The sequence below is a fragment of the Saccopteryx leptura genome, chromosome 11, assembly GCF_036850995.1.
Source record: "Saccopteryx leptura isolate mSacLep1 chromosome 11, mSacLep1_pri_phased_curated, whole genome shotgun sequence".
Taxonomy (NCBI): domain Eukaryota; kingdom Metazoa; phylum Chordata; class Mammalia; order Chiroptera; family Emballonuridae; genus Saccopteryx; species Saccopteryx leptura.
In genome coordinates this window covers 65,792,412-65,817,240 of record NC_089513.1, presented here as the reverse complement: position 1 = coordinate 65,817,240, position 24,829 = coordinate 65,792,412, and the positions used below count along the sequence as shown (strand labels likewise).

The 24,829-nt window shown below is 41.0% G+C and overlaps 1 protein-coding gene across 2 annotated transcripts in view; it reads left to right on the top strand.

Annotated features, from left to right (window-relative positions):
- SEH1L (SEH1 like nucleoporin) overlaps positions 1 to 24,829 on the top strand; it is a 34,140-nt gene that overhangs the window by 5,825 nt on the left and 3,486 nt on the right. For both annotated transcript variants that reach the window (XM_066352251.1, XM_066352250.1), the window contains exons 4-8: positions 7,341 to 7,552; positions 14,935 to 15,033; positions 17,875 to 18,015; positions 20,604 to 20,761; positions 23,819 to 23,969. In XM_066352251.1, coding sequence (XP_066208348.1) covers positions 7,341 to 7,552; positions 14,935 to 15,033; positions 17,875 to 18,015; positions 20,604 to 20,761; positions 23,819 to 23,969 — 761 coding nt within the window. The remainder of the gene's footprint in view (positions 1 to 7,340; positions 7,553 to 14,934; positions 15,034 to 17,874; positions 18,016 to 20,603; positions 20,762 to 23,818; positions 23,970 to 24,829) is intronic.

Genomic DNA, 24,829 nt, shown 5'->3' with positions numbered 1-24,829 from the left:
TGTAGGAGGGGATGAGGGGGGGGGAGAAGAGGCGGGGTGAAGAAGCAGATGGTCGCTTCTCCTCTTTGACCTGACCAGAATTGAACCTGGGACATCCACATACCAGGCCGATGCTCTACCACTGAGCCACTGGCCAGGGCCTAAAATTCTTTAAAAATTGTGTTTTCTCTCTTTTGTGGTTACCTTTTTCTTACAAAATATACCCTTCTTTATCTGTTTCTGCTTTAACTCGAGCTCTTCCCTTGATTGTTTAAATTTAGGTAAGAATATAATGTATTTGCCACTCAAGTTCCTTGTCTGTAAAGTGAGAGAATTGAACTAGAGTGCCTTTAAGATCTGTTCCAATGTTTTCTCTCTATTTATTTATTTATTTATTTATTTATTTTTTTAGAGAGGAGAGGGAGAGACAGAGAGAGAGAGAGAGAGGAGAGACAGAGAGAGAGAGAAGGGGGGAGGAGCTGGAAGCATCAACTCCCGTATGTGCCTTGACCAGGCAAGCCCAGGGTTTCGAACCAGCGACCTCAGCATTTCCAGGTCAATGCTTTATCCAGTGCGCCACCACAGGTCAGGCTATTTTTTATAGTAGATATTTAGGCACAAATAAAAAACTCAAAAGGTACAGACAAGTTTATACAATGAGAACTTCTTTACTGGCCACATAGGTCTCTCCCTAGAGGCAACCACTATTGCAGGCAGGTTTTTTGTGTATCTTTCTGGATACATTCCATGTCTTTATATAAATGCAGTGTTTTCTTCTGTATTCCTACTAGTCCTTCCCACCTTCCCGCACACTAATTCCAATATGGTGTCAATACTGTTCTTTTTTTCTGCTGCATTTTAAAATAGCGGTAAAATATACTTAACATAATATTTATAATTTTAACTGTAAGTGGCATTAATTACATTCACAATGCTGTTTGTTTATGCTTCACTGATAAATATACTGGAACTTTTAGTTTTTCCAACATAAACTGTACCATTAAATGGTTCCTCTCCCTTTCCCCTCCTCCAGCCCTTGGTAACCTCTGTTCTACTTCCTCTCTCTGAATTTGACTACTCTAGCTTTGTTAAGCAGTGTTTTCAAGGTCTGTTGGGCAAATGAGTTTGTAAAATCTGTATTTTCTAAGTTTGCTCACTTTTATTGTTAAAAATGGCCACTGCCCAGGTGAATGGTGCTGCCAGGTGAGACTGCTAATTTCCTTCCTGTTTGGGAAGGACCATTTTATGCTAATGTTGCTGGAGGAGGGGTTTTCATGTCAAGATAAGTTTGTGAGGAAGAAGGAGGAGGAAGAAAAAAGCCAAGATGTTGAACATCTTTTTTATGTGCTAATTGGTCATTTGTATATCTTATGATTTGTAAGAAATGTGCATTAGTTATTCAGATGACCAGAAAATTTCTCGCATATATTTACCTTTCATCCATGGGTCCTTATTGGCTCCCAAAACCCTTGGAATTTCTTAAATGATGAGAGTGATAAATGTGTCTTTTTTCATGCTAATGGTATGACTTTTGGAAAGCTCCTAAGGATGAGTGCTTGTTTCCAATGGAGCCAGTCTTAAAGGGTTGGAACTTTCAGTCCTACACTGCAACCTCCAGGGAGGGAGAGGGGCCAGTGAGTTAGTCAGTCTTGCCTATGTAAATAAGGAAGCCTTCCTATAACCCCAAAAGTACAAGGGTTTGGAGTGCTTCTGGGTTAGTTAACGTGCAGATTTGGGGAGAGTGATGTGCTTGGAGAGGGCATGGAAGCTCTGTGCCCTCTCCCCATACCTTTCGTCTCTTCCGTGTGGCTGTTCCTGAGTTATGTATACTTTTATAATAAATCAGTAATGTAGTAAGTAAATGTTTCACTGAGTTCTGTGTGCTGCTCTAGCAAATTACAGTTTGAACTCGAGGAAGAGCTCTTAGGAACCTCTGATTTATATAGCCAATCAGAAGCACAGATATTAACCTCCGGGTGGATGAGGCAGTTTTGTAGGACTGAACAGTGGTATTTGATGCTATTTTTAGTTAGATAGTGTCAGTATCTAGTTGAATTCTCCTTAGACCTGTTGGTTTCTGAGAATTGTTTGTTGGTGTAGGGAGATCCTCTTTCCTCACCCCCAATTAGAATTGTTACCAGAACCCGTTTACTTTAGAGGAAATGTTTATATAGGTCCTTTGCCCACATTTAAATTGGATTGTTTGTTATTGTTCAGTTGTAGGAGTTCTTTACTCTGGATAGTAATCCCTTATCAGATATGATTTGTAGATATTATCTCCCATTCTGTGAGCTACCTTCTCATGCTCTTGATAATGTCCTCTGAGGCACTTCAAATTTTCATGAAGTCTAGTTTATCTGTTTCTTTCTTGTTTTTGTTTCCTCTATTTGTTTCCTGTTTTTTGGTGTCATATTTTAAGAAATCATTGCCAAATCCAATGTCATGAACACTTTCCTCAGATTTTCTTTTCAGAATATTATAGTTTTTTTAATTTAATTTTTTGACACACAGAGTCAGAGAGAGGGCAGATAGGAGCAGAAAGAAAGGAAGGGAGAGAAGTGAGAAGCATCACTTCTTCGTTGCAGAGCTCCTTAGTTGTTCATTGATTGCCTTCTCATATGTGCCTTAAGCAGGGGGCTCTAGCAGAGCAAGTGACCCCTTGCTCAAGCCAGCGACATTGGGCTCAAGCCAGCGACCATGGGGTTATTCTGTGATCCCACGCTCAAGCTGGCAACCTCGGGGTTTCGAACCTGGGTCCTCTGTGTTTCAGTCTGACGCTCTATCCATTGTGCCACTGCATGGTTAGGCTATATAGTTTTAGTTCTTTTTAAACAGTTTTAATTATTTATTTATTTATTTATTTATTTATTTACAGAGACAGAGTCAGAGGGATAGACAGGGACAGACAGACAGGAATGGAGACAGATGAGAAGCATCAATCATTAGTTTTTTGTTGCGCGTTGCGACTTCTTAGTTGTTCATTGATTGCTTTCTCATATGTGCCTTGACTGTGGGCCTTCAGCAGACTGAGTAACCCCTTGCTGGGGCCAGCGACCCTGGGTCCAAGCTGTTGAGCTTTTGCTCAAGCCAGATTAGCCCGCGCTCAAGCTGGCGACCTCAAGGTCTCGAACCTGGGTCCTTCCACATCCCAGTCCAATGTTCTGTCCACTGCGCCACCGCCTGGTCAGGCAGTTTTAGTTCTTATATTTAGATCTTTGATTCCTTTTGAGTTGATTTTTGAGTAAGGGTTCAATTATTCTTTTGCATTTGATAACGTTTTATCAACACCTTTTTTTCTTTTTCTAATTGAGAGGGGAAATAGACAGACTCCCTCATGTGCCCTGACCAGGGTCCACCTGGCAATTCCTGTCTGGGGCCATGCTTGCAAGTGAGCTATTTTTAGCATCTGAGACAAAGGCTCCATGGAGCTATCTTTTGGTTCCACAGAGCCATCCTCAGGGCTGGGGACTGATGTTCTTGAACCAGGGCTAAGGGAGGGGCATTTTACATGTCATGAGAAAGAGAAGGGAGGGGGGTAGAGAAGCAGATGGTTGTTTCTTCTGTGTGCACTGACCGGGACTTGAACCTGGAACATTTACATACCAGGCTAATGCTCTACCACTAAGCAAACCGACCAGGACCTTCTTAACACCTTTTATTGAAAAGACTATCCTTTCCCTATTGAACAATCTTGGAACCCTCATTGAAAATCACTAGACTGTATATGAAGGATTTATTTCGGGACTCTATTCCCTTGGTCTATATCAGTGGTAGTCAACCTGGTCCCTACTGCCCACTAGTGGGCATTCCAGCTTTCATGGTGGGTGGTAGTGGAGCAACCAAAGTATACATATAAATAAAAAGATAGATTTAACTATAGTAAGTTGTTTTATAAAGATTTATTCTGCCAAACTTAGCGAAAATCCGACATAAAGTACTTGGTAAGTAATTATTATTATATACTTTATTAACTTGCTGTAACTCTGCTTTATAAATATTATAAAGTAAAGTTACTTCCCTACTTTATAAATCACCATTACTGTGGAACCGGTGAATGTTTAGAAAATATTACTACTAACAGAGATACAAAAGTGGGCGGTAGGTATAAAAAGGTTGACTCCCCCTGGTCTGTATTGTCTCTCCTTATGCCAGTACCATACTGTTTTAATTACTGTAGGTTTGTAGCTTGCATGCTATTCATACTGTTTTACAATTCTTTTTTGTGATGGAAGAGGTTGGTCTCATTGCTTTTGTACTAAGGCCTCTCTAAGGCAAACAATTGCTTAAGAGAGGAAGATTTATAGAAGTAATTTTTCTAGCAACCAGTATGAGATGATCAGTTAGTATACTATAGGTTGAGTTTAGGAGTGGTGGCATATAAAGGATTTTTATTTTAACTTAAACATTTATTTATATTTCGTTAAATTAATTATTAATAAACAATATTTAGCATTTGTGTTGGTATTGTTCAGTGGTGTTTGTAGACAGAAGCTTGCAAAGATGCTCTCTTTGCAGTTTATGTAATATTCTTTTAATATTGACAGTCCTTAAGATGTATTTTGATAACCATAGATAGTAAACTGTTGGTTTCTAAATTTTATTAATGTTTTCTGTCAAAAATAATCTTATGTAGATGCCAGAAAATAACTTATAAATGCTACTGTGGGATTCTGTAGTCTCACAAAGCCAGCTTTGTCTCTACTAAATGCTTTCTCTTAAAAGTTGATAGTGCTGGTCCAAGTAGGGTAACTGACGTTCATGCTTGAGGAAGGAAGTTGCATGCCTTCCATTTTACTGTTAAAGAATCTTAATTTATTTAATTTACTGCTAGTAGCATACTGTGCATGACAAAACTACCTATATGAAAATTCTAACATTTTCTGGGTTAGTGACCAATTCACTTTAGAGAGAATACTTAACATAATTTAATAGACCTTCTAAGGCCAACTTTCTTCTGCCACAAATGGAGAAATTAATTATAGGTCACTTATTTGTAACTGATTGCCAGCTGTGTATGTGGTATTTTGTCAACTACTTTGGAGGAAATTGAGGCCCAGGTAGGTTTTTAATAACTTATTCAAGGTAGTATATTTTAGTAAGTGGCAGAGCAGTTAGTTCTATGTAATCTTTTTTTTTTTTTCTGTTCATTTTTCTGAAGCTGGAAACAGGGAGAGACAGACAGACTCCTGCATGCGCCCCACCGGGATCCACCCGGCACGCCCACCAGGGGCGATGCTCTGCCCCTCCGGGGCGTCGCTCTGCCGCGACCAGAGCCACTCTAGCGCCTGGGGCAGAGGCCAAGGAGCCATCCCCAGCACCCGGGCCATCTTTGCTCCAATGGAGCCTTGGCTGCGGGAGGGGAAGAGAGAGACAGAGAGGAAGGAAGGGGTGGGGGTGGAGAAGCAAATGGGCGCTTCTCCTATGTGCCCTGGCCGGGAATCGAACTTGGGTCCCCCGCACTCCAGGCCGACGCTCTACCGCTGAGCCAACCGGCCAGGGCCATCTATGTAATCTTAGAGCCTGTATTCTTTCCATTGTATCATCCTTTTCTTTTGTACAGTGGTCTACCTTCAACTGCGGAATATAACATTCCAAGACCCTCAGTGAATGAATGCCTGATAGTACCAAACCCAGTGTATACTATTTTTTCTATACATATAAACTTATGATAAAGTTTAACATATAAATTAAGCTAAAGAAGAGATTAACAACAACAATAATAAAATACACTGCTCACAAAAATTAGGAGATATTTCAAAATGAATATGAAGTGATAAAAAAAGAAGCATTTGACTATTTTTTATTAAATAAGAACATCAGAAAAGCAAACGACAAGTCAAAGAAAGTTCTGTTATGCAAATGAGATGCAAACCCAACTTTTATTTCATTGGTGAAAATGCACTATACAAAAGGCTGAAAGTACTGGACTATCTGCACGTTCCCTGATCCCCTAATTTTTGTGAGCAGGACAATTATAACAATATAGTGTAATAATAGTTAATGTGAATATGGTCTCTCCAAATACCTCATTGAAAGAAATGAGTCATGTCCTGTGCTGGATGGTGAGAGATTTTATTCTGCTACTGAAAATACCACCCAATTTAAAATTTATGAATTGTTTATTTCTGGAATTTTCCCTTTAATATTTTTGGACTCTGGTTGACCACTAGGAACTGAAACCACAGAAAGTGAAACTACAGATGAGAGGGGAATACTATTTTTTTTTTTTTTTAAGATTTTATTTATTCATTTGAAAGAGAGAGAGAGAGAGAGAGAGAAAGGAGAGAGAAGGGGTGGGGGAGGAGCAGGAAGCATCAATTCCCATATGTGCCTTGACCAGGCAAGCCCGGGGTTTCGAACCGGCAACCTCAGTGTTCCAGGTCGACGTTTTATCCTACTGCGCCACCACAGGCCAGGCCGGGAATACTATTCTATACCTAACTTTTTTTTTTTTTTTTTTATTTTTTTTTTATTTATTTATTTATTTTTTTTCATTTTTCTGAAGCTGGAAACAGGGAGAGACAGTCAGACAGACTCCCGCATGCGCCCGACCGGGATCCACCCGGCACGCCCACCATGGGGCGACGCTCTGCCCACCAGGGGGCGATGCTCTGCCCATCCTGGGCGTCGCCATGTTGCGACCAGAGCCACTCTAGCGCCTGAGGCAGAGGCCACAGAGCCATCCCCAGCGCCCGGGCCATCTTTGCTCCAATGGAGCCTTGGCTGCGGGAGGGGAAGAGAGAGACAGAGAGGAAAGCGCGGCGGAGGGGTGGAGAAGCAAATGGGCGCTTCTCCTGTGTGCCCTGGCCGGGAATCGAACCCGGGTCCTCCGCACGCTAGGCCGACGCTCTACCGCTGAGCCAACCGGCCAGGGCCATACCTAACTTTTTTTAAGTGAGAAGAAGGGCGATAGAGAGAGACTCTTGTATGCACCACAACTGCGATCAACCCGGTAACCCCTGTCTGAGGCCAGTGCTTGGAGCAATCGAGCCACTGGCTAAGGGAGAAGAGGGAGAGAAGGGGTAGAAGGAGGGCAAGAGAATCAGATAGATGGTTGCTTCTCATGTGTGCCCTGACCTCGGGGATCGAACTCGAGAGTCTGCATGCCAGGCCAGTGCTCTATCCACTGAGCCAAGCAGCAAGGCCACATGATTTATGTTTTAGATTTTATTTATTCATTTTTAGTGAGAGAAAGAGAAAAGTGGGGAGGAGCAGGAAACATCAATTCCCATATGTGCCTTGATCAGGGAAGCCTGGGGTTTTGAACCGGTGACCTCAGCATTCCAGGTTGATGCTTTATCCACTGTCCCACCACTGGCCAGGCGGGGCCACATAATTTAAACTGTTAATTTTTTTTTCAGGTTAAGAGGACAACACTAGTAGATAGCAGAACATCCGTCACTGATGTGAAATTTGCTCCGAAGCATATGGGTCTTATGTTAGCAACCTGTTCAGCAGATGGTGTAGTAAGAATATATGAGGCACCAGATGTCATGAATCTCAGTCAGTGGTCTCTGCAGCATGAGATCTCCTGTAAGCTAAGCTGTAGTTGTATCTCTTGGAACCCTTCAAGGTAAGCTTATACAACAAACTTCTGATAATACAATCCTTGTAAAACTAATTGGTAATTTTTAAGCTAAGCATCTGATGGTTTATTTTCTTAACAATATATACTTTTCAAGAAATAGTCATGTTTATCATGTTTAAAAATTTGTATTATGTAGAGTAAAAATTCTCCCTTCTCTACCCTGTCTCTTGTCCCCCTATTTCCACTTCACAGAAGAAGCCAGCCATTTAAAATATTTTGGTGTTTACCTTCTGGGCCTTTTTCATGAATGTACAGATAACTATTTAATGCATATATAAATACACAAATGGATGCAAATGTACACAGATATATACTGTCATGTATAGCTGGACACAAAACACAGAGACATTTATAGACGCATGTTTCCTTCCTTACAGCTTTCTTGTTTCACTTACAGATAACCTTGTAGGCATTTTTTGGTATATTAGTATAAATCTAGTTAGTCCCACATTAATCCTTTCCTAGTACTATACAGAGTGTGACTCTGAGACAATACCATAACTGCTTTTTATTAAACTATTTGTAGAAATTAAAGCACTAGTGAATCATTTGGTAAAGAAAAAAATGTAAGTAATCTAGAAGAGTACAAAGTGAAAAGTAAAAGTTCTCCCACCCTTACCCCAAAATACTGTTTTGTTTTTAGATTTTAATTCTGGTAATAACTATTCTGTTTTTAAATGTTTCACTTACACCTCTGGCTCTTGCTATGTCTCTATACTCACTGTGTAGTAGCTGAATATAGCTTTTCACTTCCTGATTTGTCACTAGATATTTGTGGAACTCTTGATACTTTAATTATGTTGGTAATCATTGTAATTTCAAATGTTTCTTTAGTGATTTGTCATTTTTTAGACTAAATATTGACTTAACTTTTCTTTTTTTTTTTTTTTTTTTGTATTTTTCTGAAGCTGGAAACGGGGAGAGACAGTCAGACAGACTCCCACATGCGCCCGACCGGGATCCACCCGGCATGCCCACCAGGGGGCGATGCTCTGCCCCTCCGGGGCGTCGCTCTGCCGCGACCAGAGCCACTCTAGCGCCTGGGGCAGAGGCCAAGGAACCATCCCCAGCGCCCGGGCCATCTTTGCTCCAATGGAGCCTTGGCTGCGGGAGGGGAAGAGAGAGACAAAGAGGAAGGAGGGGGTGGGGGTGGAGAAGCAAATGGGCGCTTCTCCTATGTGCCCTGGCCGGGAATCGAACCCAGGTCCCCCGCACGCCAGGCCGACGCTCTACTACTGAGCCAACCGGCCAGGGCCTTGACTTAGCCTTTTTAAAAGAAATCAGCTTATTTTGCTTCTACCTCACATTTACCCCTCTATTTCCTAAGTTTGTTGCATTGCTTGTATACTTGCAAGATTTACAATATTTATATTTACATTTTGTCATTAATACCTTTGTGTTTTGTCTTTTGACAAGTTGATTCTGAAAATTGAGGAGCAACCAAATTGGCAGTATTAGATTATGTCAATATTCAGTATTGGTGTAAATGTAATCTATTTCATGAAAACTGTTCACATACAATAATCTGGTGTTAATTTATGATTGATGCTTTCTTTGTTTCTTGGTTTCTTTCCTTTTGGGTTATACTTGGCTGTCATAATTTTCATATCACCTCTTGACTTCAGATTGTTTTCGTTTTGGTGACATACCTCCTAAAGCAGTTTTATTTTACACGTGGGCTGGATGGCAAACTCTTTGAATGTTGCATACCTGGAAATGTCATAAGTTTACCCCATTCTTAATTATAATTTGGTTAGTTTTAGAGTTCTAAGTTCACTGTAAGAATTTCAAACATGCCTGACCAGGCGGTGGCGCAGTGGATAGAGCGTTGGACTGGGATGCGGAGGACCCAGGTTTGAGACCCTGAGGTCACCAGCTTGAGCGCGGGCTCATCTGGTTTGAGCAAAAGCTCACCAGCTTGGACCCAAGGTCGCTGGCTCAAGCAAGGGGTTACTTGGTCTGCTGAAGGCCCACGATCAAGGCACATATGAGGAAGCAATCAATGAACAACTAAGATGTCATAACGAAAAACTGATGATTGATGCTTCTCATCTCTCTCCGTTCCTGTCTGTCTGTCCCCATCTATTCCTCTCTCTGACTCTCTCTCTGTCTCTGTAAAAAAATTAAATTAAATTAAAAAAAAAAGAATTTCAAACATATTGTTCTTAACCCTTACTGTTGGTAATGAGAGGTCTGAGGTCAGTCTGATGCTGGTTCTTTTGTAGGTAGCCTCTTTTTCTGGAAGATTTTGTCATATTTGAGCTCTGTTGAAAGTTTATTTTCCTAGTTTGTGGTTTGCCATTTTGACTCTGTGATGACTTGATAGTCAAACAAAAAGTTGTGAATTTTAATGTAGCCAAAGTTGTTCCTTTATTTTCATAGTGCCCTTTATTTCTTTCTTTTTTTTTCTAGAAATTCTTTCTCATCTTAAGGTTGTCAAGTGTATTCTAAAAAGTTGTTGATTTTGCTTTTCACGTTTAGGTCATTAAATCTCCTGGACTTGCTTTGTATATATATAGTTTGAGATAGTAGAATTCTAAAATATAACCTGGAAACTCCTAGATATTTTTTCTTTTAAAATATAGTTTTATTAAAGGAAATTTCAGACATGTATTGCAAAGTAATTAATAGATGTACAGTAGACAGATCCTCACATGTCTATTACCTAGCTATAATAACTCAGAGCTACTCTTATTTTATATATACATGCCATCTCCCCAATTCCCCCACCCCTAGAAAAGGATATATCAAAGTAAATAGAGACATATACTATTGGGTGTTGGTCTTTTTTTATTTATCCTGCTGATGTTTATTGGTCCCTTTCAAAATAAAGGTCTTGTCTCAAATTGAGGATATTTTTAAAATTTTATTTATTTATTTTTTTTAGAGAGGAGAGGGAGAGACAGAGAGAGAGAAGGGGGGAGGAGCTGGAAGCATCAACTCCCATATGTGCCTTGACCAGGCAAGCCCAGGGTTTCGAACCGGCGACCTCAGCATTTCCAGGTCGACACTTTATCCACTGCGCCACCACAGGTCAGGCAAATTTAGGATATTTTATGATTGTTGTACAACTTTCTTTTATTGTCTTTTTTCTTTCTGGAACTCATTGATTATTCCTGGATTCACTCTATATCTCTTTAAAATTATTTAATGCTTTACCGCTCTATCTTCCAGATCTCCAGCTTGTTCTCCAGGCACTCATTTTATTTATTTATTTTCTTTTTTGAGAGAGAGAGAGAGACAGAGACAGGAAGGAAGAGAAATGAGAGACACCACCTCATAGTTGCGTCCCTTTAGTTGTTCATTGATTGCTTTTCATATGCGCCTTGATGAGGCGCAGTGGGTTCCAGCCAAGCCAGCGATCCCTTGCTCAAGCCAGCAACCTTGGGCTCACGCCAATAACATTGGGTTCACACCAGCGACCTTGGGATCCTGTTGATCAGGTGTCCCCCAACTACGTCCCGCGGGCAGCATGCGGCCCCCTGAGGCCATTTATCCAGCCCCTGCCGCACTTCCGGAAGGGGCACCTCTTTCATTGGTGGTCAGTGAGAGGAGCACTGTATGTGGTGGCCCTCCAATGGTCTGAGGGACAGTGAACTGGCCCCCTGTGTAAAAAGTTTGGGGACCCCTGCTGTTGATGATCCTACGTTCAAGCTAGTGAGCCTGCGTTCAAACCAGCACCCTTGGGTTTTTGAACCTGTGACCTCACTGTCTCAGTTTGATGCTCTATTCACTGCACCACCACTGGTCAGGCTTAAGGCACCCATTTTATATCATCTATTGATTATTTTGACAATCATTTTTAATTGTTAAGTCTTTTTCTCTGATTACTCTTTCATCAACACAAAGCACAAAAATGGAGTAGCGTGGTGGTATGTAGAATGCAAAAGAGAGACTTGTTTTCAGTATGAGAGCTGAAACAAGCAGGTAGAGCCCCACTTTATACTACTGCCACGTGGATCGTGGTTGTTGAATTTGCAGAGCAACTTCAGTCATGTTTGTGAATAACTGTGAAGGCCCCAAGTATTGGATTTGGGAGTTACAATTAAATTTTAGCAAGTATGTTGATTTACAAATATAGAATCTGCAGTCCTGGCTGGTTTGCTTAGCGGATAGAGCGTTTGCCTGGCATATGGATGTCCCGGGTTTGATTCCCAGTCAGGACACACAGAGAAGTGACCAACTGCTTCTCTCCCCCTTCCTTTCCCCATTCTTTCCCTCTTCCCCTCCCACAGCCAGTGGCTCAATTGGTTCGAACATTGTCCCAAGCTCTGAGGATAGCTCAGTTGGTCCCAGCCTGTCAGTCTTGGTGCTAAAAATTGGTCAGTTGATTAGAGCAGTGGTCCCCAATCCCAGGGCCGCAGACGGGTACCGGTCCGTGGGCCATTTGGTACCGGTCCGCAGAGAAAGAATAAATAACTTACATTATTTCCATTTTATTTATATTTAAGTCTGAACAATGTTTTATTTTTTAAAAATGACCAGATTCCCTCTGTTACATCCGTCTAATACTCACTCCTGATGCTTGTCTCATAAGTTTGACAATTATATTTAAAAATACCACAGTTTTTACTCCGGTCGCGTAATTTTATTTTGTGCATTTATCCGTCCCACCCTAAAGGCCGGTCTGTGAAAATATTCTCTGATATTAAACCGGTCCGTGGCCCAAAAAAGGTTGGGGACCACTGGATTAGAGCATCAGTTTATGATGGAGTTGCTGGGTGTATACCGTTTGGGGCGCACGTGGGAGTCGATCTATCTCCCCTCCTCTAACTTAGAAAAGAAGAGAAAGAATCTGCAAATGATGAGGATCTGTGTTTATTTTCTTAAACACCTGTATACCTTGGTCTTAATCTTTCATGAGCCTTGTTTTCCTTAAGTATGTGTTTGTCTTTGCTTATCTATTGTGTTTATAACAAGAGAGTGTTATGGCTAGTAAGAAAACTGGTATTTGTATCTTTCTTCTGTTAGGTGATCTGTTTTCTTAATAGCTCACTCTCTTACCTAGAGGTTGGGCTGAGTTTCATGTAAGTAGGTGGAGTGGGGTTAACAGGATTTCTTTGTAGGGAGTGCCAAAATGCCAAAGTCAGGACACCTTGACATGGGGGATGCAGCACTTGAATGTATTTTGTTCCTTCTTGTTCCCCTCCCTGCCAGATATGGAGTACTGCTACTATATTTCAAGTTTATGTTCCAAATCATCTCTCTAGGATCCCTGCTCATACTTTAGCCTGGAGCAGACTTAGCTGCCAGCCTTAGGGTTCTTCTGATTACAGTTCTGTAAATGAATCACTTCCTGATTGCCCCATAACCCATTCCTGTCCTTTGTATTTGTTGAAGATTGGAGCTTCTGGAATTTCTTCCTTACTGATAGTGGCATGGGCTCTTTTCCCCTTTGCATTTTCTGTCTCACCTCCTGCTTTCTGTCTTAGAGTGCTTTCAAATTTCTTGATTTCTGATGGCATACTCTGATTTCTAGCACTGTTGTAGTGTTACTCTTTCATCATTTCCATGGAACCTTAAGAGGGGGGAGAAGGAGCTGTCGATGATTCCTTTACTATATACAGAGAGCTGGGTGGTTCTTCTCACTTCTTGAGTCTTCTCACTTCTTCTCACAGTCTAGATGTGAACATAATATTTCTGGATGTACAAATGAGGGGAACCCCAATTCATTTGTTTTCCAAGTGTTTTATAATTTGATTTAAAAATACTTTAAAATATATTTTTAGTAATGTGAGAATATGTTATTGTAAATGTACTTTTGGCTTTTGCTCAAATATTTAACATTGTTAAGAAGAAAAAGTTATATTTGTAGAACATTTAAAAAGAGTGTGAGATATAAAAATTACTTTACAATTTACATCTTTTTGAGTGGTCAAGAATTATTATAAATAACTTGTAATTTTACTACTATAGAACTTGCAGTTTACCTGGTATTTTTCTTATATTAGGTGACTTGATCCGTTATCAGGAGCTTTTAATAATAAAGAACTAAACCTTTTTCTTTCCATTACCACATTTGTTTTCAGCTTTATGAGTTGGCGATCACAATACCATACTCAAAGGTTAAACAGGGTGTCATGTTTATAGAGATACTACTTAATCTTGATGAGGGAGGCAAAGGAAATCAATGTCTAGGTAATTAGATATTTAATTAAATAGAAATAAATCATTTAGCCTAGAGTTCAGAAGTGTTCATTCTCTCTTTGCTTATTTTTTCCCCCTTTAAAATGAGTCTAGAGAAGAGAATGATATATGGGAAGCATGCCTTCCTGAGGGTCTTCTTTTTGCACGAAGTACTTAAAATATTTTTGTTGTGAATTTGGTCACCATAGGGTTTTTTCATTCCATAGTTCATGACCTGATTTTTCAGGAGGAAAATTTTGAAGAACTTGTGTTTTAGTTTTTGTTTTTTAAATCTGTTGACTGCTTGAAACCTTTTCTTTTGGGAAAAGAGCTACCATATTTCCCCATGTATAAGATGCTCCCATATATATGACGCAAATTAATTTTGGGGCCCGAAATTTGAAAAAAAAAAGTATTATATAAAGCTATTGAACTCAAGTTTTATTTATCATAAAATTCATACAACTCCTCATCACTGTCAAAACTCCCATCATTAGCTTGTCCTCATCTGTGTCTGATGACAAATCACTGTCTTCAACAATGAGTGCAAAAACAAGCGCAAAAAAGCAGGAAATGCAAGTAAAAAAACTACAACCACTGTATAAGATGCATCCAGTTTTTGTTTTTTTTTACAGAGGCAGAGATAGACAGGGACAGACAGACAGGAACGGAGAGAGATGAGAAGCATCAATCATCAGTTTCTCGTTGCGCGTTGCGACTTCTTAGTTGTTCATTGATTGCTTTCTCACATGTGCCTTGACCGTGGGCCTTCAGCAGAACGAGTAACCCCCTGCTGGAGCCAGCGACCTTGGGTCCAAGCTGGTGAGCAAACGCGCTCAAGCTGGCGCGACCTCGGGGTCTCGAACCTGGGTCCTTCCGCATCCCAGTCCGACGCTCTATCCACTGCGCCACCACCTGGTCAGGCAAGATGCATCCAGTTTTTAGACCCCAAATTTTTTGGAAAAATGCTATGTCTTATACATGGGGAAATACAGTATTTTCTTTCTCAGCTGTAATAAAATATGGTACTGACAGTGCAACAGGATGATATCCTCAGTCCCATGCCAAGCATTCTCAAGGACACACACTTCCCAGGTGTTGCTGTGTTCAATGTATGGAAGGGATTTAATCACAGTCTTGCTGACTTGTAGGTTGTAGAACTGTTTGATGCCAGTTTTTTAATTCTCTGAATTAAATATAATAATTTAATCTCATGAAGTATTTTTACTTTCTATTTCTAGCTCTCGTGCTCATTCCCCCATGATAGCTGTAGGAAGTGATGACAGCAGTCCAAATGCAATGGCCAAAGTTCAGATTTTTGAATATAATGAAAACACCAGGTCAGTACTGCTTGGTTTAAGTATTGTTCCAAATTGCATTTAATCTTTTAAATGTTATTTATTTATTAACTGAATTGTGTGTTATTTACTGATTTCTTATGATATTTCATGTTCTGTGATAGACAATGATAGTATAAAATTGAATAATATGGAGGACAAGGTAATTGATTTCTCAGTCTGAACCCACTTGCAGGGAAAACAAACAAAAATGATAAAAAATAGTGTTGAATTTTATAAACTAGGATAATCAGGATGTTAAGAGTTTATTACCAGGGGGAGGAGGCAAGGAAGGTTCACCCTAAAGCAAACCTATAGGATGAAGATTTAGCCAAAGAGGGCAACATATTCTAGGTGGAGAAAACTGCATGTGATAAGGTCCATGAACAAGAGAGCCAAAATATTTTTTACTATGGTTGGAACATAGGCAAAAAAGTGTGATAAGAAATATGTAAAGCTTATATCCTCCAGACCTCATGTTCAATGTTTCGATTTTATCTTAAGGGTCATATGAAGCCATTGAAAGATTTTTAAGTTGGGGAATAACAGGATCAAATGATAGTTTAATTCTTCTATAGGTGTGTAGAGTATTTTGGAAGGAACATGAGTAGATTAGGGCTACGATACTGTTATAATAGTCCAGGTGGGAGATTATAGTGGCTTTGAAATAGAGTAATGGTAATGGGGACATAGAAAAGTGGACATTTTGAGAATAATTAAAGAGTTGGTATCAGTAGGATCTGGTAATTGACTGGATAAAAGGTAAAGAAGAAGGGAAAATAATTTCCAAGGTCTGGTTTAATAGTTCAATGGATAGTGTGCAATTTCTTGAGATAAGGTATTCTGGAAATAGGTCAGATTTGAGTAGAATGTAACAGCATGTGAAGAAAATTTTAATTTTGGTCATGTTGAGATATCTATAATACCTCTGAGAACCATAAAAATTGTGTCAGAGGCCTGACCAGGTGGTGGCGCAGTGGATAGAGCATCGGACTGGGATGCAGAGGACCAAGGTTCGAGACCCTGAGGTTGCCAGCTTGAGCACGGGCTCATCTGGTTTGAGCAAAAACGCTCACCAGCTTGGACCCAAGGTCGCTGGCTCGAGCAAGGGGTTACTCGTTCTGCTGAAGGCCCACGGTAAAGGCACATATGAGAAAGCAATCAATGAACAACTAAGGTGTCGCAGTGCGCAATTAAAAACTAATAATTGATGCTTCTCATCTCTCCGTTCCTGTCTGTCTGTCCCTGTCTATCCATCTCTGACTCACTCTCTCTTTCTCTCTCTCTCTCTGTTAAAAAAAAAAATTGTGTCAGAGGTATATTCAGAGTCTTACAGGAGAAAAGAGCAACAACCATCAGGTGATTGGCTGGGCTTGGATGTGCTAGAGAAAATTCTTAGGTCCAGTAGTCGGATATTGCATGGGGTCAGAAGTAGAAGAGAAAAACTATTATAATTCTTATAGGCTTGGCAATTCAGAATGTTATTACTTTTTAGGGGTTTTAAGGGGCTCTTATACTGCCTTCTACCTTTCTTGATTCTTGTTTTTTTCAGAGAGGCTCTCTTTTTAGTGGTGCTGTCTAATAGAATTTGCTGTGATGGTGGGAATGGTTGCTATCTAACATTTGATGCAGTGGCCATTAGCCATGTGTGGCAATGCAAACTTGAAATGTGGCTATGCATCTGGAAACTGAATATTTTCATTAGGCATGTGTGGCTAATGCCTACTAAATTGGTCAGCACACTTCTCTGCAGATAAAAAGCGAACTTGTAAGGATGAAGTGGAGTGGTATAACTTCCTTTATCACTACTAAAAAACTCAGTTTCTATTGTTGATCAGCTTTACTTCTTTTATTTATACTGAAATATTAGGAAATTCAATTATCCTTTTCTTTTAAAAGATACTAATAGCCTGACCTGTAATGGCTCAGTGGATGGAGCATCGAGCTGTAACACTGAGGTTGCGGGTTTGAAGCCCTGGTCAAGGCACATACAGAAACAAATACGAGTTGATGCTTCCTGCTCCTCCCCAACCTTCCCCCCTCCCCCCCCCTCAAAGCAATAAAATGTATTTAATAAAGAAAGATAATAGCTGATAAATCGAGATTTGTTACAGTGTTTTAAGCTAAGCTTAAAAAGTCAGCAGAAGAAAACCCGGGAGGTTATATGTTTCCTGGAGCTGCAGTAACAAATCACTACAAAGTGCTGGTTTAAAACAAATTTATTCTTACCTTTCTGGAGGCCAGAAGTCTGAAATCAAAGTGTGGCCAGGGCTGTGCTTCTTCTAAACTCCTTTCTGACTCTTCAGGCTTCTGGTGGCTGCAGGAGTTCCTTGGTGTGTGACAGCTAACTCCAGTCTCTGCCTCTTTCATCACATGTCAGTCTTCTCTGTGTCTCTTCTTTTCCGTTTTTCTGTCTTGTACAAGGACACGCAACATTAGATTCAGGGCATACCCTAGATCCAGGAGATGCTCTCATCCCTAGATCCTTTCTTAATGGTTTTTTTTTTTTTTTTTTTTGAGTTTAAAGATTTTATTTATTCATTATAGAGAGGGGAGGGGGGGGGAGCAGGAAGCATCAACTCCCATATGTGCCTTGACCAGGCAAGCCCAGGGTTTTGAAGCGGCAACCTCAGCGTTTCCATGTTGATGCTTTATCCACTGCGCCACCACAGGTCACATTCGCAGTTCTCACAACTAAAGACTTGGATATACATACTACATATATACTGCAGAGGTAACCATTACTTCATTGTAAGCAATATAAAAAAAATTGAGGTATGTCAACATGTGGATATTTAAAATTTTTATTTCTGGAATTTTTAAGATAAATTGTTTGTTTGTTAGGAAATACGCAAAAGCTGAAACCCTTATGACAGTTACTGATCCTGTCCACGATATTGCTTTTGCTCCAAACCTGGGAAGGTCATACCACATTCTAGCCATAGCAACAAAAGATGTGAGAATTTTTACATTAAAGCCTGTGAGGTAAGTTTTCAAAACATTACTAATTTGAAAGTATTCTTAATTCCTGATTATTTTCATTTGTGGAGGAAAGAGGCAACTATGATCTGAAGAATGGATTCTGTATTTTTCTGAAGTTGGAAACGGGGAGGCAGTCAGACAGACTCCCGTATGCGCCCGACCGGGATCCACCGGCATGCCCACCAGGGGGCGATGCTCTGCCCATCTGGGGCGTCGTTGTGCTGCAATCAGAGCCATTCTAGCGCCTGAGGCAGAGGCCACAGAGCCATCCCCAGCTCCCGGGCCAACTTTGCTCCAATGGAGCCTTGGCTGTGGGAGGGGAAGAGAGAGACAGAGAGGAAGGAGAGGGGGAGGGGTGGAGAAGCAAATGGGTGCTTCTCCTGTGTGCCTTGGCCGGGAATCGAACCCAGGACTCCCGCACGCCAGGCCGACGCTCTACCACTGAGCTAACTGGCCAGGGCCTGAAGAATGGATTCTTTAATGAACATTTGATCTGTAAATATATGATTTGAGGGGATGGAGAATTGAGTAAAGAGATTTATATCAGCTCTACCGGAAAGTTCTGTCCGTTTCTATCACAACAAGTTTCGATACGTAAGCACATGTTTATTTGGCTTATATGTGCCTCTTTTTATCACTTAATGTAGACGTAGCAAATTAACTAAAACAAAGTTGATTCACGTTAGTCTTATGTGTGAAGCAATAGTGTACCCATGGCTACTGATACGGTTCATTTACGCCACTGTAATTTTTATGAATTTCAACATGGAAGAAATGCTACAGAAGCATGTAGAAATTTATTGAAAGTATTTGGTGAAGGTACAATTTCTGATAGGACATGCAGAAGATGGTTTGAAAAATTCGAAACAGGTGATTTCGACCTTTCTGATAAACCACGTTCTGGGCAACCATCTTTCATCGATGACGAAGTTGTTAAGACCATGTTGGAGCAAGATCCTTTCCTGACAACATCGGAGATCACAGAAAGGCTTAATTCAGCTCAGCAAACCCTTTCTGACCATATTCGGAAGATAGGATTGGTGTGGAAATATTCAAGATGGGTGCCACATGAATTAAGTCAGAAGAACTTGGATGATGAAGTTGTCACATGCACATCTCTGCTTGCTTGGAACAAAATCAAGCCCTTCTTTTTTTAAAAAAAAGACAACAAACTTTTTTTTTAAATTTATTTTAGAGAGGAGAGGGAGAGACAGAGGAGAGACAGAAGGGGGGGAGGAGCTGGAAGCATCAACTCCCATATGTGCCTTGACCAGGCAAACCCAGGGTTTCGAACTGGCGACCTCAGCATTTCCAGGTCAACGCTTTATCCACTGCGCCACCACAGGTCTGGCAGTCAAGCCCTTCTTGAATCAGATGATAACTGGGGATGAAAAGTGGATTACCTACGAAAACATCGTAAAGAAAAGGGCATATTGTGAACCCGGAAAACCTAGCCCTTCCACCTCTAAACCAAATTTGACTCTGAATAAGAGAATGTTGTGTATGTGATGGGACATTCGAGGACCAATACATTATGAGCTTTTAAAACCAAACGAAAAGCTCAATTCGGAGAAGTATTGTCAGCAACTGGATAATTTAAAGACAGCAGTCCAAGAAAAGAGGCCGGCGATGTTCAATAGGAAGAACATCATACTGCATCATGATAATACCAGGCCACGTGCTGCTTTGAGGACTCCTCAAAAAATTGCAGAACTAGGCTGGGAAATTCTGTCGCATCCACCATATTCCCCAGACTTAGCACCCTCCGACTATCACTTGTTTTTGTCCTTACAAAATTTTTTGAAGGGCAAAAAATTCAAAAATGAAGAAGATATCAAACAAGCACTGGTTGAGTTTTTCGCATCAAAAGATAAAACATTTTTCAAAAATGGGATATACAAATTGCCCTCACGCTGGCAAGAAATCATTAATAATAATGGCAATTATATTATTTAATAAAGTTTATTGACGGTAAGAAAAATTTGTATTTTGTTTTATTCCAAAAACGTACAGAACTTTCCTGTAGACCATATAGTTTATTAATTAATGTTGTATTCAGGCGGATTGCTAACATGAATTAGATCCTCTGAGTAAAATCGATCCTCTATAAATATTTGAATGAATGAGAGGTGGCAGTCCAAGGGAAAATTAAATTAGCACTGAGAAATTCTGGTGAATAATCTTTTAGCTTTAATTTTGGAATTTTGAGTTTTAGTCGTTTTTTTCTTTTCCATTTCCTTCTTCCTTCCCTCTTTCTATCCTTCTCTTTTTACTACTTTTCTTTTAAATAAATATTATTATTTTATTCTTCTACTTTGGGGGGAATAAAATACTCTTTTGTTGTATCTTTCTTCCATGAAATAGTCACTCATTGTCTTCCATGTGGTAGGGTCACACCAGGTACTGGGAGTCAATTCAATGTGACAACAGTTCCAATGAGCTAAGGGGGTCGGGGGTATACATATGTATATAACTATACAATGATATGGTAAGTAGGTAAGACCACTTATATCTTTTTGTTTAGATAGGTGGTGTGTATGTGTGTATGTAAACTTTATCTCAATTCCTCAGGAAAATTTTTTTGTTAACAGGAAAGAACTTACATCCTCTGGTGGGCCAACAAAATTTGAGATTCATATAGTGGCTCAATTTGATAATCATAACTCTCAGGTTTGGCGAGTGAGTTGGAATATAACAGGAACAGTGCTAGCATCATCAGGTGATGATGGCTGTGTAAGATTATGGAAAGGTAAGATTTCAGTGAACAATTATTGTCTTATATTGCTGCTTTAGAATTTTTACTTAGAAATGTAAACTCTAAATATTTTGAAGAAAAATACCTTTGCACAGCTACTTTTTTTTTTTTTTTTGTATTTTTCTGAAGCTGGAAACGGGGAGAGACAGTCAGACAGACTCCCTCATGCGCCCGACCGGGATCCAATCCCGGCACGCCCACCAGGGATCAAGCTCTGCCCACCAGGGGGCGATGCTCTGCCCCTCCGGGGCGTCGCTCTGCTGCAACCAGAGCCACTCTAGCGCCTGGGGCAGAGGCCAAGGAGCCATCCCCAGCGCCTGGGCCATCATTGCTCCAATGGAGCCTTGGTTGCGGGAGGGGAAGAGAGAGACAGAAAGGAAGAAGGGGGACGGTGGAGAAGCAAATGGGCGCTTCTCCTATATGCCCTGGCCGGGAATCGAACCCGGGTCCCCTGCACGCCAGGCCGACGCTCTACCGCTGAGCCAACCAGCCAGGGCCACACAGCTACTTTTAAATTAGGTCCAATACAGCCCTGGCAGGTTGGCTAAGTGGTAGAGCGTCGGCCTGGCATGCGGAAGTCCCGGGTTCGATTCCTGGCCAGGGCACACAGGAGAGGCGCCCATCTGCTTCTCCACCCCTCCCCCTCTCCTTCCTCTTTGTCTCTCTCTTCCCCTCCCGCAGCCGAGGCTCCATTGGAGCAAAAGATGGCCCAGGCGCTGGGGATAGCTCCTTGGCCTCTGCCCCAGGTGCTAGAGTGGCTCTGGTCGTGACAGAGCGACGCCCCAGATGGCCAGAGCATCACTCCCTGGTGGGCGTGCCGGGTGGATCCCGGTCCGGCGCATGCGGGAGTCTGTCTGGCTGCCTCCCCATTTCCAGCTTCAGAAAAATACAAACAAAACAAATAAATTAGGTCCAATATTAATTTGTTATTTTTAACCTTTATCAGTTTTCCTAATTCCTAGTTAATGATGAATTGAATTGATTTTTAAGTCCTGGGCAGTTGGCTCAGTGGTAGAGCATCGGCCCCACATGTGGATGTCCCAGATTCGATTCCTGGTCAGGGTAACAGGAGAAGTCACCATCTGCTTCTCTGCCCCTCCCCCTCTTCCTTCTCTCTCTTCCTCTCTTTCTCTCTTTCTGTCTTCCTCTCTTCCTCTCTTGCAGCTATGGCTTGATTGGTTAGAGTAGTGGTAGTTAACCTGGTCCCTACCGCCCACTAGTGGGCGTTCCAACCAAAGTATAATAAAAAGATAGATTTAACTATAGTAAGTTGTTTTATAAAGATTTATTCTGCTAAACAGCGAAAATCTGACATAAAGTACTTGGTGATTATTATTATATGCTTGAACTTGCTGTAACTCTGCTTTATAAATTTTATAAAGTAAAGTTACTTCCCTACTTTATAAATCACCATTACTGTGGAACCAGTGGGCGGTTAGAAAATTTTACTACTAACAGAGATACAAAAGTGGGCGGTAGGTATAAAAAGGTTGACTACCCTTGGGTTAGCGCAAGTTGGCCCCAGGTGCTGAGGATGGCTCCATGGCTAAAATAGCAATGGAGCAACGGCCCCAGATGGGCAGAGCGTTGCTGGGTAGGGGGCTTGCCGGGTGGAGCACATACAGGAGTCTGTTGCTCTGCCTCCCCACCTCTCAATTATAAAAAAAATTCATTTTTAACTTTCTATTGTGGAACAAACCAACTTTTAAAACTAAAAGAAACTGTAACAGCATATGCAGTATCTCCAAGGTACTGTTTGGTATGTGTATAACTTGTGCAAACTCAGGGTAGGACTAGCATCATCTCTTATTTTACTAGAGTTGCTGTAGCCAACCAACTATAAACAGGAGAAAATCCAGTATGTCCCTCACTTCTCCTCTGAAACTCCTACAAATTCAAGAATTGGGGAGCCACTGATTCTAAAAGTTTCTTACAAATGTCATGCTGAGAGAGACTGTCTGGTTGGTTGACACTGTGGTTGCTATAGTGTAGTCTGTACTTTTGCTCGTTGCTAATCCACTGGGCAGAGGTGTCCTTGGTTTTGTGCACCAGTAGTCAGTGGTTTCCCATACCTTCGATCCAAAATTATAGGGTAGTTCATTTACCCTGAGCAGTTATTGTTTTCCAAAATGAAGTTTGGCTAAGTCAGTTTTATTTTAGGCTGTGGTAGAAGCAGCCCAGACTTCCCTTTCTTTTTACTTTTTTCTGTTTTTTTTTGTGGCAGAGAGAGTCAGAGAGAGGGACAGATAGGGACAGACAGACAGGAAAGGAGAGAGATGAGAAACATCAACTCCTTATTGCGGTTCCGTAGTTGTTCATTGATTGATTTCTCAAATGTGCTTTGATGGGGGGGCTATAGCAGACTAAGTGACCCCTTGCTTAAGGCAGCAACCTTGGGCTCAAGCTGGTGAGCCTTGCTCAAACCAGATGAGCCCACGCTCAAGCTGGTGACCTCGGGATTTTGAACCTGGGTCCTCCACATCCCAGTCTGACGCTCTATCCACTGTGCCACTGCCTGGTCAGGCCAGACTTTCCTTTCTTCAGTGTAATTTTGATTTCACAGGCATTGGTGCCCTTTCCAGCCTCTGGGCTTTTGTGAGACCACCCAGCTCCACCCCAGCAGGCTCCCTAATTCGGGTTTCCTTGGGCTTAGTGTCTCTAGTGCCAGGGAGACCTTGGGGTCATGTGTAGGAACTGGTGCTCAAGCTGGGGAGTTTATGCTCAGGCCCGTGACCACCGCCTGGTCAGTTTCAAACCTGGGACCTCTGCATCCCAGGCTGTTGCTATATACACTGTGCCACTGCCTGGTCAGACAAAAAGCTTTATTTTTTAAATTAGTAATTTTTTTAAGAATTAAAAAATTAAACAAATAATTCTTAAAATTAAAGTATGTTTTATATTTAAAAATGTCCTTAACATTTATTTTAAGAGGAATGTATCATGTTGGACACTTACTGTTTTAGTTGTAATTTAAGGACATGAACATAGATTTATGCTCTTGAATATAATAAGTTTTAGTCATGTTAATGTATTTGATCATTTTTCTTTCAGCTAATTATATGGACAATTGGAAGTGTACTGGTATTTTGAAAGGTAATGGGAGCCCTGTCAATGGGAGTTCTCAGCAGGGAAACTCAAATCCTTCCCTAGGTTCAAACATCCCAAGTCTTCAAAATTCATTCAATGGATCATCTGCTGGCAGGTAGGCTGTTTTATGAAAAGTAGAAATTATTTTCTTTTTAAAGTCATTCTAATAGCCATACTAAAGGTGTGTTATTTCATGGATTTTAAGGCTGAATGAAGAAATTCACCCCATAATTGTGACACTAGAAAAAACTTCTCAGTTAGCTTTGTATTTGTCTTACCTAAGTAAGACATACGTTTATAGGTAGGTCATGAAGCCATACAAACTGAATTCGGTTCTGAAATTTAGATAGAGAGGAAATACGAGATAATACCAAGGACTTGAATCCTAGATTACTGGTGTGTTTGTAGTGCTGGCAGGGTAGCTGTTGAATTGGGTCAAACTGAAATTTTTGTAACACACCCACCAAAATGGCTACATTTCTTTTTCTTTTTTTTTTTTTTCAGAGACAGAGAGAGTGTCAGAGAGAGGGATAGATAGGGACAGACAGACAGGAACGGAGAGAGATGAGAAGCATCAATCATCAGTTTTTCGTTGCGACACCTTAGTTGTTCATTGATTGCTTTCTCATATGTGCCTTGACCGTGGGCCTTCAGCAGTCTGAGTAACCCCTTGCTTGAGCCAGCGACCTTGGGTCCAAGCTGGTGAGCTTTTGCTCAAACCAGATGAGCCTGTGCTCAAGCTGGCGACCTCGGGGTCTCGAACCTGGGTCTTCCGCATCCCAGTTCGACGCTATCCACTGTGCCACCGCCTAGTCAGGCACATTTTAGATTTTTAATAAAAAATGTTTGATGTGATCTAAAGAGTCATACTGTTTTTATTTACAAATTTTAAATATGTGAATTTGTATGGTAAAATTACTTCACTATGCCTTTGTGAATAATCTAGAACATTTAGGAAACCTCAAAGCACACAGC